The 13577-nt window shown below is 42.7% G+C and overlaps 1 protein-coding gene across 2 annotated transcripts; it reads left to right on the plus strand.

The window, feature by feature from the left end:
- Positions 1-337: 337 nt before the first annotated feature.
- Positions 338-12695, plus strand: LOC144461936 (uncharacterized). Of its 2 annotated transcripts, XM_078165911.1 has the most exons (6): positions 338-472; positions 4469-4659; positions 5141-5312; positions 5451-5629; positions 6728-7125; positions 12553-12695. In XM_078165911.1, the coding sequence occupies exons 4-6, from the start codon at positions 5579-5581 to the stop codon at positions 12686-12688; spliced, it is 585 nt and encodes a 194-aa protein (XP_078022037.1). In that variant the 5' UTR covers positions 338-472; positions 4469-4659; positions 5141-5312; positions 5451-5578; the 3' UTR covers positions 12689-12695. The 2 variants fall into 2 exon arrangements, with proteins under 2 accessions (XP_078022037.1, XP_078022036.1); XM_078165910.1 differs by lacking the exon at positions 12553-12695 and having other exon boundaries at positions 6728-9746.
- Positions 12696-13577: the final 882 nt, after the last annotated feature.

Consider the following 13577-nt stretch of genomic DNA (forward strand, 5'->3'; position numbering starts at 1 on the left):
CAAAAGTTCTGACTGTGTGGAATCTGAAAACTTTTGTGATGCGTGTGTGATCCATTCTTATTTATAACCCCTTAGGCCCTGTGTCCACATAGCGCCGTTTTCTGAGTGCCAGAAGAAGGCCAGCATCTTTTTCCAATTGTTCCCAATGAGGAGAGAGCGTCTGGAAAAGGCGCTGCGCCCAGCGTCTTTTTTTCCGAGCGCTCCTCCTCTTTTGTGCGGCCGCTCTGAGCGTTTTGAGTTGAAAATCTCTGAACCTTTCAGAGAGGCACTGGTGTCGTCACTGGCGCTTTTTCCAGGCAACCAATCATATTGTGGAACTCGTCACCCTGGTAACCAGAAAAAATGGAGGAGAAGCTGGTGCTGGCCGTGTCCGTCTATCCGGAGTTGTATGACATGTCACACAGACATTACCATAACAGAGACAAAAAAGCTCAGTTGTGGGAGGAGATCGGCTGGACATTGAATGTTGCTGGTGAGTTTTGTGCTTTTATCACCCTACATGCAGTACGCTTGTTTTTATCTATAGCCAACCATTAACATTATTAACCGTTAACCGTAACGTTTTTACGTTATTGCCGTTGGTTTCAATGTGCTTCCTTTTATTGTTAATATCTGATTATAGGTGAACGTTGCCAGTCCAAGTAGAACTATTTAAGGGATAAGTATAGAAAGGAAAGAAAGGCAGAGAAAGAGAAGAAGAGTGGGGCAGAAGGTGGACAGGAGAAAAAACGATGGAAATTTATGAACATATTGGCTTTTTTAGAGCCTCACATCCAAGATAGGGAGACAAGCTCCAACTTCTGGGAGGACACACAGGCAGAAACAGTGGAGTCCTTGCTGCTGTCCATGTCTCCATCATTTAATATGACAGAGGTAATGATTTACTTGAGGTTATCATCATTATGATCACTTGAGTGCAATCAGGGATTGTAGGTGATATAGACAAGTTTGTATTATTAAGCATAATAGCAGAAATATGCACGTTTGTTTACATAGAAAAAATATCTAATATTTGTTGAATAACTGCATGTTACTTGATTCAGATTCAGATTCAGCTTTATTTGTGTTCCCGTAGGGCAATTAGTGTTGCAGCAAGTAAAAAAAGACAGAAAAAATGTACAAGACATACAATTAAAAGTCTAAGAGGGGGGAGGGATAATACAGTGTGCTGAAACAACATCAGTAGCAGTGACTCAAATAGCCCATACAAGATAGGGAAAGTGCAAACAGTGCGTAATTATCAATTTCTGCCAACATCAATAACACCACATGGAGACAAAAGCAAAAATCAGCCTGCCTATAAGAAGCTCCATGAATATCAACCAATCAGGTACGACTCCTCCTACCCTGTCCTGAATTCAAAAGGGAAATGGCTGTAGGGACGAAGGAGTGCTTGTACCTGTTACTTTTCATACGAGGAAGTCTGAGCCGGGGGCCGGAAGGCAGAAACTGGAACTCAGAGTGTAAAGGATGGGAGCTGTCAGAAAGAATGGCATTAGCCTTCCTGATTATCTGTCTATTGAACAGATCTGTAAGTGTGCACTGTTGAACTCCCAGAATCTTATTACTTGTCTTTATCACACTGCTTAGTGCATTTTTTGACCTGGTTGGTTGCCAAACCAGCAGAGGAGAGAAAAGGTCAGCACAGATTCAATATATGATCTATAAAATAAGATCATCAGGGACTTATCGATCTGAAACTTGGAGAGTTTTCTCAGACAGGACAGTCATTGCTGGCCTTTTTTTTTGCAGGTTCTCTGAATGGCAGGTAAAATTTAACTTATTATCCAGAATAGTCCCAAGATATTTGTAATTTTCGACAATGTCTACTGTCTGGCCTTTGATTACTGTTTTCTGATTGGTGTTATTGGGCTTCTGTCTAAAATCAATGCACATGTCCTTAGTTTTCCATACATTTAATTGGAGAAAAACATTTTCACACCAGTCTGCAAATTCATCAACCACAGGACCATGGGCATATTCATCATCATGAAGGAGGCTGACTATTACCGAATCGTCAGCAAATTTTAAAATGAATCTGTTATCATACCGACTGCGGCAATCGTCAGTGTACAGAATATAGAGGAGAGGGGAGAGGACGCAGTCTTGGGGAGACCCAGTGGATAATGTCATCTCTCATCTCATTCACCCTCACTCTCTGTGTTCTGGATGTTAAAAAGTCAAGAATCCAGCCCACGACATTAAAATCTAAATGAAAATTGTTAAGAAGTTTATCGATCAGAATGTGGGGCTGGATTGTGTTAAAAGCAGACGAGAAATCTGCAAATAGCAGCTAAGTATGGTTTTTGTTACCTTCCAGATGCTTAAAAACCCAGTTTAATAAAGTGGCAGTGGCATCCTCAACTCCACGACCGGCCCTGTAGGCAAACTGTAAAGGGTCCAGTAGGTGTTCGGTCTTAATAAGAAGATCTCTCTTTATCAGTTTTTCAAAGGACTTCATAACGAGGGAAGTCAGTGCCACAGGTCTAAAATCATTAAAAACTGTAGGGTGGTTGGTCTTAGCCACAGGTAACACTATGGACTGCTTCCAGCACCTTGGCACCTTCTGTTGGTTAAATGACAGCTGGAAGATATGATAAAAAATGGGAGCTAACTGTTCTGCACAGGAGGAGAGCAGTCGACCACTTATATTATCTGGACCCAGGCTTTTTCCAACTTTAGAGTGTTTAAAAGATTTGGCCACAGAGAGAACATCAAAAGTAGTATGACCAGAACAGGAAAGTTTGTTTTTCAGATTTAAAATCTCATTACTAAAATCAAAGCAATCAAACCTAAGGTAAAACTTGTTGAACTCATGTGCCAATTGCTTATCAGAATTAAAACCAGGAAGAGCCACCTTTTTATTGCCCTTGATCTCTGAACCAACTATAGTTTTTAAACCATTCCAAACTGGGCCCAATCTGTTGTTGGCAAGTTCTCTTTCCAGCTTCTCCTTGTAATTCAATTTTGCCTTTTTTATTTCATTCTTAATCTCCCTTGTAAGCAGGTTCAGCTCTACAAAGTCACCTTCTTGGAATGCCTTTCTCTTATTGTTTAACAGGTTTTTCAAAGTTTTTGACACCCAGGGTTTGCTATTAAGAAATATTTTGACTGATTTTTTTGGAATCACAGTTTTCACAAAAAGTCACATAGCTGCTCACAACATCAGTCAGCTCATCAATATCACTGCATGATTCCTTGAACATGTCCCAGTCAGTTTTTTCAAAGCAACCCTACAAGCTCAGTTTGGAATCATCAGTCCAGTTGTGGATCTGTTTGGTGATGATTTTACCTCTCCTGAGGGCAGAGCGATAAGCTGGCATGAGCTGCACACAGTTATGATCAGCCCCACCCAGTGAAGGAAGGGGGAGGGACTTAAATGCTCCTTTGACAGAACCATAACACAGGTCCAGGATTGATAAAAGTTTTCGTGAGTTCTTTTTAATGAGCAGTGGTTAAAGTCGCCAAGGACAAAGATAGGAGCATCGGGAGATAGAGACTGCAGCTTCTGGGTCACTTTTAGTATAGACTCCGAGGCTTCCTCCTCGTTGGCTCTCGGGTGGATATACACAACGGTGACGAATATCTGGGGGAATTCCCGGGGGAGGTAGTGGGGACGCAGGGACACGGACAGCAGTTCAATATGTTTAGTGCACACTTTTTCTCTGATAATGGCGGTTTTGCACCAACGCTCATTAACATACAGGCACACACCCCCGCCCTGTGATTTGCCAGTGACACCGGCATCCCGATCTAGGCGGACCGGCTCGCCAAATCCTTCAATGGACATTTCTGCATTTGAGTCTCAATCCGAAAGCCAAGTTTCAGTAAACGCCAGTAAACATGCGTTTCTGAATTCATGTTGAAATCGTGCTTGGGCTTGGAGTTCATCAAGTTTATTAACGGAGAGACTGTGCGTTAGCAAGGATGATAGACGGTAGTGGGATGCGCGAGAGCGACTGTCTCCGCAGGCGTTGTAGTAAACCACCACGTCTGCCCCGCTTCCTCATTTTGTGTAGCGGAGCATTAAAGTCTTTCTGATCGCCATCCCTATGATCAGTAAAGGAGTCCAGGCTTGGAAAGATTAGATCCAGGGGAGGAACTGACGGGGGGTCGCTCCACTGCAGAAGAAACTCCTTGCTATATTGAGTCCGAGCCGGCTGATCATATGACAGATGTAGACCAGAGGAAAGGCAGAACGCCAGCCACAGTAGGAGAAAACACACTGTAAACTCCATTGTTCATTAAGAGACACACCTTCCAGTCAAGTTTTAGTCCCGGACCATATCCACCTTGTTGATCAGTCCAGATCCACTGTATTAAAAGCCAGGGTCACTAAAGAAAACACTTATAACACGTACACAGACACAGATGTACTTGCTGCCGGTCGCTGCACGAGCATGCGCCCTCCCCACCTCGTGGATGTATAGCTTAATTCTTATAGTAATTGAAATATTTTATCAAACAGATGACCCAAGGTTGTAGCAGCGAGGAGGAGGAGCAACAAAGAACACAAATCATTGAGGTCAGCCGCTTTGCCCCGGGTACTGCCCAAACCTCACCGTGCTCTATCTCAGGACCACCCCCACCACCCCCAGAGATCGCCGCTGCACCTGCTGGAACACAGAGGGAGAACAGTGCCCGGTCTGGCTCCTCCAGGTAGGTCAACAGGAGTGCAAATCGGGGAAAAGCCCTACCACCACCTCCACCACAACCTCTGTGTTCCAGGAGAGCGTGCTAGATGCTTTGAATAGAGACATGGGAGAGGAGGAACATTTTCTTTTAAGCCTTGCACCAGCAATGAAAAGGCTGGACAACAGACAAAAACAACTCCAGGGTTCATCTCAATGGTGCTATATCAGATAAACACTTGGCTCAGGATCTTAATACATTTCACACAAGGTTTGATACCCATGATTATACAACAGTTAGTTCCGAATAATTTGATTGGACGAGAGGCATTCCATGAGTGCTGATATAACATCACTGGGACATGTAACAGTAAAATCACTCCGCTCACAGGTGTTATAAATATAAATACAACCGTTAATTAACCAACTGTCACACTCGCTACATTGACGCAAACTGACACTATAGCTATACACTATATATACTGAACTGTCAATGATCATCTGATGAGGTACTGATGAGGATGAGGGAGAGAAGCTGAATCCGGCTGTCCTTGCGGTCTGTCTACCCTGCCTTGAGTCCAGCTCAGCTGAACCACCTGCTGAGTCTTTACAGCCCAGCATCTGCCTGCAGACACACCTGGACTCCATCTGTTCATGACCAGGCTGCAGCACATCAAACTGGTGAGAGGTCTACATACTGGTCAGCTATTAACCCTGTCTTCCTTCACAATACCAATTATGAATATGATAATCTGCAAGATTCTTGTATACACATTTCTTTTCTTTTTTCAATGCATAATGGCCCTTTTTTCCCCTCAGCTGATATCCTGGAGAGTTTTGACACCCACCATCCTCTGGTGCTGCCCGATGGGGGTTACCAGTTCCAACTGAGCGGCCAGGTGACAGATTCAGCCCTGAGGGAACAGCTAGACAAGCTCAAAGAGTTCATGTCCACCCTTTCTGACTCAGATGAGGTCACAGCTACTGAGGAGCAAAAGGTACAACATTCACACCTTTCGATTGTTACAGAGGTATACAAACAAAATAAATAATACTGAAAAAAGTTGGATGACTCTAACATCTGCACTTGGCCAAGGTGATAAATCCATAAAGAGCGGGTGCCATAAAGGCTGATGGCAGTCTCAGAGCCCATTGGCTACCGGTCTGATGACCAGTGGCACCCCTCATAGGGGGCCATGGCCCACTGATATATCTGGTTCCCCCAGAGACTGAAATTACTGGGTCAAAGGCTGTGGTGCACTCATTTATTAAGCTAGCGCAAAGGTAGTGGTATCTTGTAAAACTAGACAACCTAAGGCATCCACTACCAACCATGTCAGTTTAGCTTCTTGGGTAGGGGGATAAAAAAATGCTCCAAGTTAGGCTAAATTTTGGTGAGGGAACAACAGGCATGGCCATTTTCAAAGGGGTCCCTTGAACTCTCACCTTAAGACATCTGAGTAAAAATAGGTTGTATGGGTACCCACGAGTCTTCCCTAAACTTGAGAAGAAGGCTTGTTCCCAGTAACTGTTGTTTTTCGGCTAGCCTATATACCTCAACAGCATAATTTATATCCTGAATATCAGTTATGGTTTTAGATTTGGTGTGCCAACCTGAGATTTTCAGTGGCCCCATCTGACCAGCCCTATAAAAAATTTCCGGGTACACCACTGTTCATGACAATAAGCTTCAGGGGGCAATGACCAATGTTTTCGAGAGATCCAGTGTATCTGGGCCAAGAATTCCTCCTCCATGTGCTGATCATTTCGGCTAATCAATATAAACTACTATCTGCATATGTATGCCTCATATCAAGCTAAATTGTCATCGGGCAATAGGCGATTGGTTCCGAGAATGCATTTTGGCCCATGTTTATGCCTCTTTTGCACGCGGACTGTTTACCTGCCACAAAAACGCCATTGGTCAATAATACTCAGACTACAGAGTACAAAACCTATGGAGACACAAAGGGGCCTTCTTTCACATTTGCCGTACTGCCCAAGTACTGCCAAATTAATGGCGTTCCCCTCTATAGTGTGCCAGTTCTCAAATGTGTTATTTTAAATTGTTCCTAATTGTTCTGTCTGTCATCCAGGATGGTACCCTTCCCATGGAGGCTAAACTATTGAAGACAGATATCCTTTCAAAAGCCAGTCTGGAAACCTTGTATACATCGCCAGTTGAGATCATCCTATCTCAGGCAACTGTTCATGACCACCAGTCCCCTTCTACTACCCCTGGTGCCTTACCTCCATCACCCCCATCACCTCCCTCTCCTTCCTCCACCGAATACCTGGATGAGTTCAGCTCCTGTGGTGCCCTCCTTCTGTCCCAGAAGCTCAGAAATCTGGAGCTGCAGAGTAGAGAGAGCAGTGAGATGGACCCCTCCTGTCTCCTCACCCCGCCCAACACCCCCCACACATGCGTGCAGATGGCACTGGGGACGTGGAGGGGGGGACACAAAGAGCGGACACTGACATTCCAAAAAGCATGGTATGAGAAGTATGTTAGTATGGGTACTGAGGGTGTTCTGTGTTTTCACTGCTCTAAATACTTTAAGACAGGGAAACCAGCACAAGCCAAGAGTATAGACCCAGCTTTTGTCAGCACTGGATTTCAAAACTGGAAAAAAGCACTTGAAAAATTTTCCATGCATGAGAAATCAGAGGGTCACAAAGTAGCTGTTACAACTGCTGCATATGAAACCAGGCCTGTTACTACACAGTTGAGCAGTGCAGTCAGTACACAGCAAGCAGAAAACAGAGCTAGCCTGTTAAAAATAATAGGAGCTGAGATGTTTCTGGCGAGGCAGGGATTGGCCTTTAGGGGTCATGAACATCATCAAGGTAACCTTGACCAGCTTTTAAAATACAAAGCTGAAGGTGATCAGGCATTCACGAGGTGGTTATCTGCAAAACAATGGACAATATGGATTCACAGTTATTGTCAACCTTTGGATGAAGATCGTCATAATCAAATAGCAAAAACTAAAAAAGAGATCAGTCTTTTTCTACCCATACATCTACCATGCCGTCACATGTCTGGAAGCAGTGCTTAATTTGAGCCTGAACGTACTGGAACGCATACCAGGATCTTTTCAGAAAAGGCCCTGGTGCGTTCCAGAACTAATTTGCATGAGTCTAGAACTTTTCGCATCTAAAAACTACATACAGTATTGGCTGATGTCACTAGTGTTGCAGGGTATACTGGTAATGGTAGACCGCGGTACTAAAACTCCACAGTAGCCTACGATAGTTCAAAGCCAATCACATGACGGTGAGTGTCCATGCGCTGTCCCGGCGCGCCGTTATTGACCAGCATGGACACTCATGGCCACCTGGCACTCAATATGCTGCTGTAGTGGTTTGTTTTCCAGACATGTGAGTATCTTTGAGCAGTGAAAGTTATTATTTATTTCTTTGTACTTGGCAGTTGTTTGTTTTCCACAGAGCTCTACCTGCGAGCATTTTACTCGCATTTGCGACTAAAAATAGTTTTGTGCGCGCAAATTAAATCATTCAGCAAGCTGTGCAAGTACAGATTTCAACCAGCAGCAGAAAGGAAAATCAAATCCTGCCGGTTGTGGGTTGAACGGGGGTCACAGACAGGATACGCGCCGCAACATAACTGCTTAGAAGTCCGACTCCAGGTCCAGTAATTTCCTCTTTCGTTGGTGTCATGACTGTCCAGTAGTACCTGGACAACTGAGCCGTGGCGGCACACAGGTATGTGATGTGTCAGAGGAGAAACGAGCCGTTCACATTTCTCTCTCTGTGGCAGGTAATGGTCCACAAACCTCACCGCACTTTAGGGACTGTTCTTTACTTGTCAGGGGAGGAGGGTGGCTGGTTGATTTTTATTTTATTTATTTATTTTATTTTGATCCCCCCTATGTTAATGACTTATTGATGCTGTTTTTGAAGTATGAATAAGTCAGTCATAAGTAATTTATTCCATTGAAATATCATTGATGTATTATAGAAAAATGATTTATCTTTTCATAAATGACAAAAGGCACATCTGCCTCATTTTTGCTGTGGTATAGTGATACTACTCAGAACAGTGATACTATCACTGGTATCGTACCGTGGGTCCCAATTTTGGTACCGTGACAACACTAGATGTCACAACCATTCCATTCGAGGTCGCGCAGTGAGGCGGCTTGGGTGCTGCTTAAAAAAGTGTTCCCCCACTTTTGGGAGTGGGGGAACACTGCTCTCTCAGAGGCCCAAAGTGTTTCTCTACTTCTAATTTTACAAATTAAGCACTGTCTGGAAGTGAGTGAAAGCATCCAGCAGTGCCTCTAACTCTCAAATTACATTTTTAATGTGCAGGTAGTCTTTCATCCACTGGTTCACAATCACCCCATGTCTCTGTGGATTTGACACCTCCGTGCCATGCTTGTTGAGCATGTTGAATTCATGTACATCATATTGTGCTGTCATCACCAATGTCACCGTAATAATGAGTTAAGAAGGTGAATGATAAACACTGATTATAGCAATAGAAGAGTGTAAACAGTTGAAGTAATTTTATTTGCACCATTAAAATTCTGTTTGAAATGCATGGCCTAGATTGGTTTTAAACAAATAATTACTTACTCTTTCACATAGCCCACATTGTTTGCCACAGGCCAGTGGAAAGGTGTTCTCATATAAGGCAAATGGCAGCACCAAACTTAGCAGGCATAACTGACTGTGCAGGTATACCCTCTGCGTGCAGTAGCATCTCTGTGTGGGCCAGGGCAGTGGCCTCATAAAGCAGCTCCTGGGGAGGTTTGGGGAAGAGCATCTTTTTCTCTTTAGCAACAGGCCTCAGCGAGACCAGGATGCCCTGTCTGCCCTAGAGAGCCTATCATGCAGCCCACTGCAGTGTCCAGGCCTCCCTCCTGAGGTTCTGCTGGCTGACGGAGTGCTCCTGAGGGGAGAGAAGGCATGACAAGAGCCCTGGCTTGCTGGTGGGGAGAGGCTGTATTGACCTCTTCACTTCAGTCAAAAAACAAACAAACAAATACAGGCTGTAGAGTGGCTCAAGAGACTGAAAGTAACAATTTACAAATAATTAACTATGTCCAGATAAAAATGCCATAAAAATGCCATATGTACAGATTCAAAATAAAGATTTAAACAAAAGAAGAATATATATATATATATATATATATATATATATATATATATATATATATATATATATATTATATATATATATATATATACATATAATATATATATATATATATATATATATATATATATATATATATATACACACAGTACAGGCCAAAAGTTTGGACACACCTTCTCATTCAATGCGTTTTCTTTATTTTCATGACTATTTACATTGTAGATTCTCACTGAAGGCATCAAAACTATGAATGAACACATGTGGAGTTATGTACTTAACAAAAAAAGGTGAAATAACTGAAAACATGTTTTATATTCTAGTTTCTTCAAAATAGCCACCCTTTGCTCTGATTACTGCTTTGCACACTCTTGGCATTCTCCCGATGAGCTTCAAGAGGTAGTCACCTGAAATGGTTTTCCAACAGTCTTGAAGGAGTTCCCAGAGGTGTTTAGTACTTGTTGGCCCCTTTGCCTTCACTCTGCGGTCCAGCTCACCCCAAACCATCTGGATTGGGTTCAGGTCCGGTGACTGTGGAGGCCAGGTCATCTGCCGCAGCACTCCATCACTCTCCTTCTTGGTCAAATAGCCCTTACACAGCCTGGAGGTGTGTTTGGGGTCATTGTCCTGTTGAAAAATAAATGATCGTCCAACTAAACGCAAACCGGATGGGATGGCATGTCGCTGCAGGATGCTGTGGTAGCCATGCTGGTTCAGTGTGCCTTCAATTTTGAATAAATTCCCAACAGTGTCACCAGCAAAACACCCCCACACCATCACACCTCCTCCTCCATGCTTCACAGTGGGAACCAGGCATGTGGAATCCATCCGTTCACCTTTTCTGCGTCTCACAAAGACACGGCGGTTGGAACCAAAGATCTCAAATTTGGACTCATCAGACCAAAGCACAGATTTCCACTGGTCTAATGTCCATTCCTTGTGTTTCTTGGCCCAAACAAATCTCTTCTGCTTGTTGCCTCTCCTTAGCAGTGGTTTCCTAGCAGCTATTTGACCATGAAGGCCTGATTCGTGCAGTCTCCTCTTAACAGTTGTTCTAGAGATGGGTCTGCTGCTAGAACTCTGTGTGGCATTCATCTGGTCTCTGATCTGAGCTGCTGTTAACTTGCGATTTCTGAGGCTGGTGACTCGGATGAACTTATCCTCAGAAGCAGAGGTGACTCTTGGTCTTCCTTTCCTGGGTCGGTCCTCATGTGTGCCAGTTTCGTTGTAGCGCTTGATGTTTTTTGCGATTCCACTTGGGGACACATTTAAAGTTTTTGCAATTTTCCGGACTGACTGACCTTCATTTCTTAAAGTAATGATGGCCACTCGTTTTTCTTTAGTTAGCTGATTGGTTCTTGCCATAATATGAATTTTAACAGTTGTCCGATAGGGCTGTCGGCTGTGTATTAACCTGACTTGTGCACAACACAACTGATGGTCCCAACCCCATTGATAAAGCAAGAAATTCCACTAATTAACCCTGATAAGGCACACCTGTGAAGTGGAAACCATTTCAGGTGACTACCTCTTGAAGCTCATGGAGAGAATGCCAAGAGTGTGCAAAGCAGTAATCAGAGCAAAGGGTGGCTATTTTGAAGAAACTAGAATATAAAACATGTTTTCAGTTATTTCACCTTTTTTTGTTAAGTACATAACTCCACATGTGTTCATTCATAGTTTTGATGCCTTCAGTGAGAATCTACAATGTAAATAGTCATGAAAATAAAGAAAACGCATTGAATGAGAAGGTGTGTCCAAACTTTTGGCCTGTACTGTATATATGTATATATATATATATATATAGGGTTAGGGTTATACAGATCAAAAGTAAGTATGTACAGATTTTAGTGGAGTGTTTAAAAACAATAATGCTTAAAAATAAAATTGAAGTGTTTACAGATTAACCATAACAATTTACAAATAAAAAATAAGAATTAAGAGCACACTCCAGTACTTACTTAGAGAACACTCCAGTATTTACTTATAAACAGCAGGTATTTCTCCAATAGCAGATGTCCAGCTTTGAGGAATCAAGTTTCAGGGAAGTACACCTCCAGTCTCGGGTAACATCACTGCAGATGTGTTCTTTTAGCACCCACATAGGGTGAAGTCAGTTAAAAGGGGCCACTCTCTGGTAAATGATTTATAAAATAATTGAAATGAGCTATATATAAGACCTAATGATATTTTTAGGAATTGGTATGAGCCTTTTAAACATGTATTTGTTCAAACAATGTGAAAACTATTTTGGTGTTGTGAGAGTTGGAGTATTAGCAGGTTCACTCTTGAGCTACAACAAAAGCTTCAGGTAAAATGGGCCGATATTAAGAAAAAGGAAAGCACAGTAATTTCAACTGTAATCATTTTAACAGTAAATTGATATAAATTAGTGTCTTTGTTGTGTCATAGTAATAACACTGTGATAATAACACTGTAAATGCATTTCACAGATTAAAAAAGCTCAATGAATATTTCATTGTAAAATGCATTTAAAAATGAACAGATTTTGTATGGGTGTATGTTTCTGCACAATGGTGTCTGTTGTGTGTGCATCTGTATGTGAGTTGTGTGTGTGTCTTTACGGGACTGTCTGCTGCTGTGTGTGTCTATGTAGGTGTAAGTGCATGCTTGTATCCAACATTTGCCAGATGTTTTGCTATGATTTAGCTGTAGCTTAACATCTCATCAGGTCTCACAGACTCCTAAGGTTTGAAGTTTTTACGTTTTTGAAGAATAGTTTCAACTGTGATTCTCATGTTTTTCCTTGTGCTAATGTTACTTTCTCCTATGCCCCAGGATTCCAGTGCCAGCTTCACCTCCAACCATCTTACAACTCAGCTCATTAAATTCAACCTCTCCAACCTGCTCAACTACCTTCCTGTCCCCTGCCTTACCCAGTGCCCCTCATTTCCTTCACCAGTTTCCACAATAAATCCACTTTACTGCAACATGCTATACTGTGTCTGCTTCTGGGTCCAAAACTACAGCCCTAAGACATGTCACAGGTCCTAGTGTCAGTGTGACGAAGAGCCCTTCGTTACTAGTGACTGATGGCTTTGGCCTTGTAAATATTGCACAACTGGGTCTGTGTATGAATGTCACTTTTAAACAAACAACTTAATTAGGCACTTTAATAATGGCACATGGCACTTTGATGGTGATAGTTGCACTTTATTAGCATGATTTGCACAGAGCAGTTTGCACATTGCATATTTGCACATGAGCTTTATTGAATATGTGAAGCATGTGGATGAACATTTCAAACCATGGTGAAATTGATGAGTAGTGATTGGTGACGTATGTTGTCTTCTGCCAGGTGCGGTTGTGGATGATCTGCTTCACTTGAGGGGGGGGGGGGGGGGGAGTTAGAGTAGACAATACTGTGTGTGTACCTACAAGGTTCATAATTGATAGACAACAGTTAAAATTAAGTGCTGTTGAGTTTTGGTTCATCAGACATAACATAAATGTGCTTTAATATTGCAGTGTGAAAGCGTTCATTAGTGTGTTCAAGTTGCGGCCTGTGTTTGAGTTGTTTGTGTAGATTCTTACCTGTCCTTCCTGTGTCTCCTCCAGGGTGTTCGGCCAAAAGAGTCCCCAGGGGTACGAACACCAACTTAAATGTTCCGGGAGAGACCAAGTGATGGGATAGGAAGAGGGGGGTTTGGTAGTTGGTGTGTATATGTATATTTATTGTAGTGGGTTTGTATTTATTCTGGGGGGGGGGGGGGTAAATAGCAGTACAGCAGTCATGGTAAATATTATGGTAATTGTATGCTGGTTATATTGTCCGTGGTGATTAGCCATGAGATAATATATTT

The sequence above is a fragment of the Epinephelus lanceolatus genome, chromosome 24 (genome assembly GCF_041903045.1).
Source record: "Epinephelus lanceolatus isolate andai-2023 chromosome 24, ASM4190304v1, whole genome shotgun sequence".
Classification (NCBI taxonomy): Eukaryota; Metazoa; Chordata; class Actinopteri; order Perciformes; family Serranidae; genus Epinephelus; species Epinephelus lanceolatus.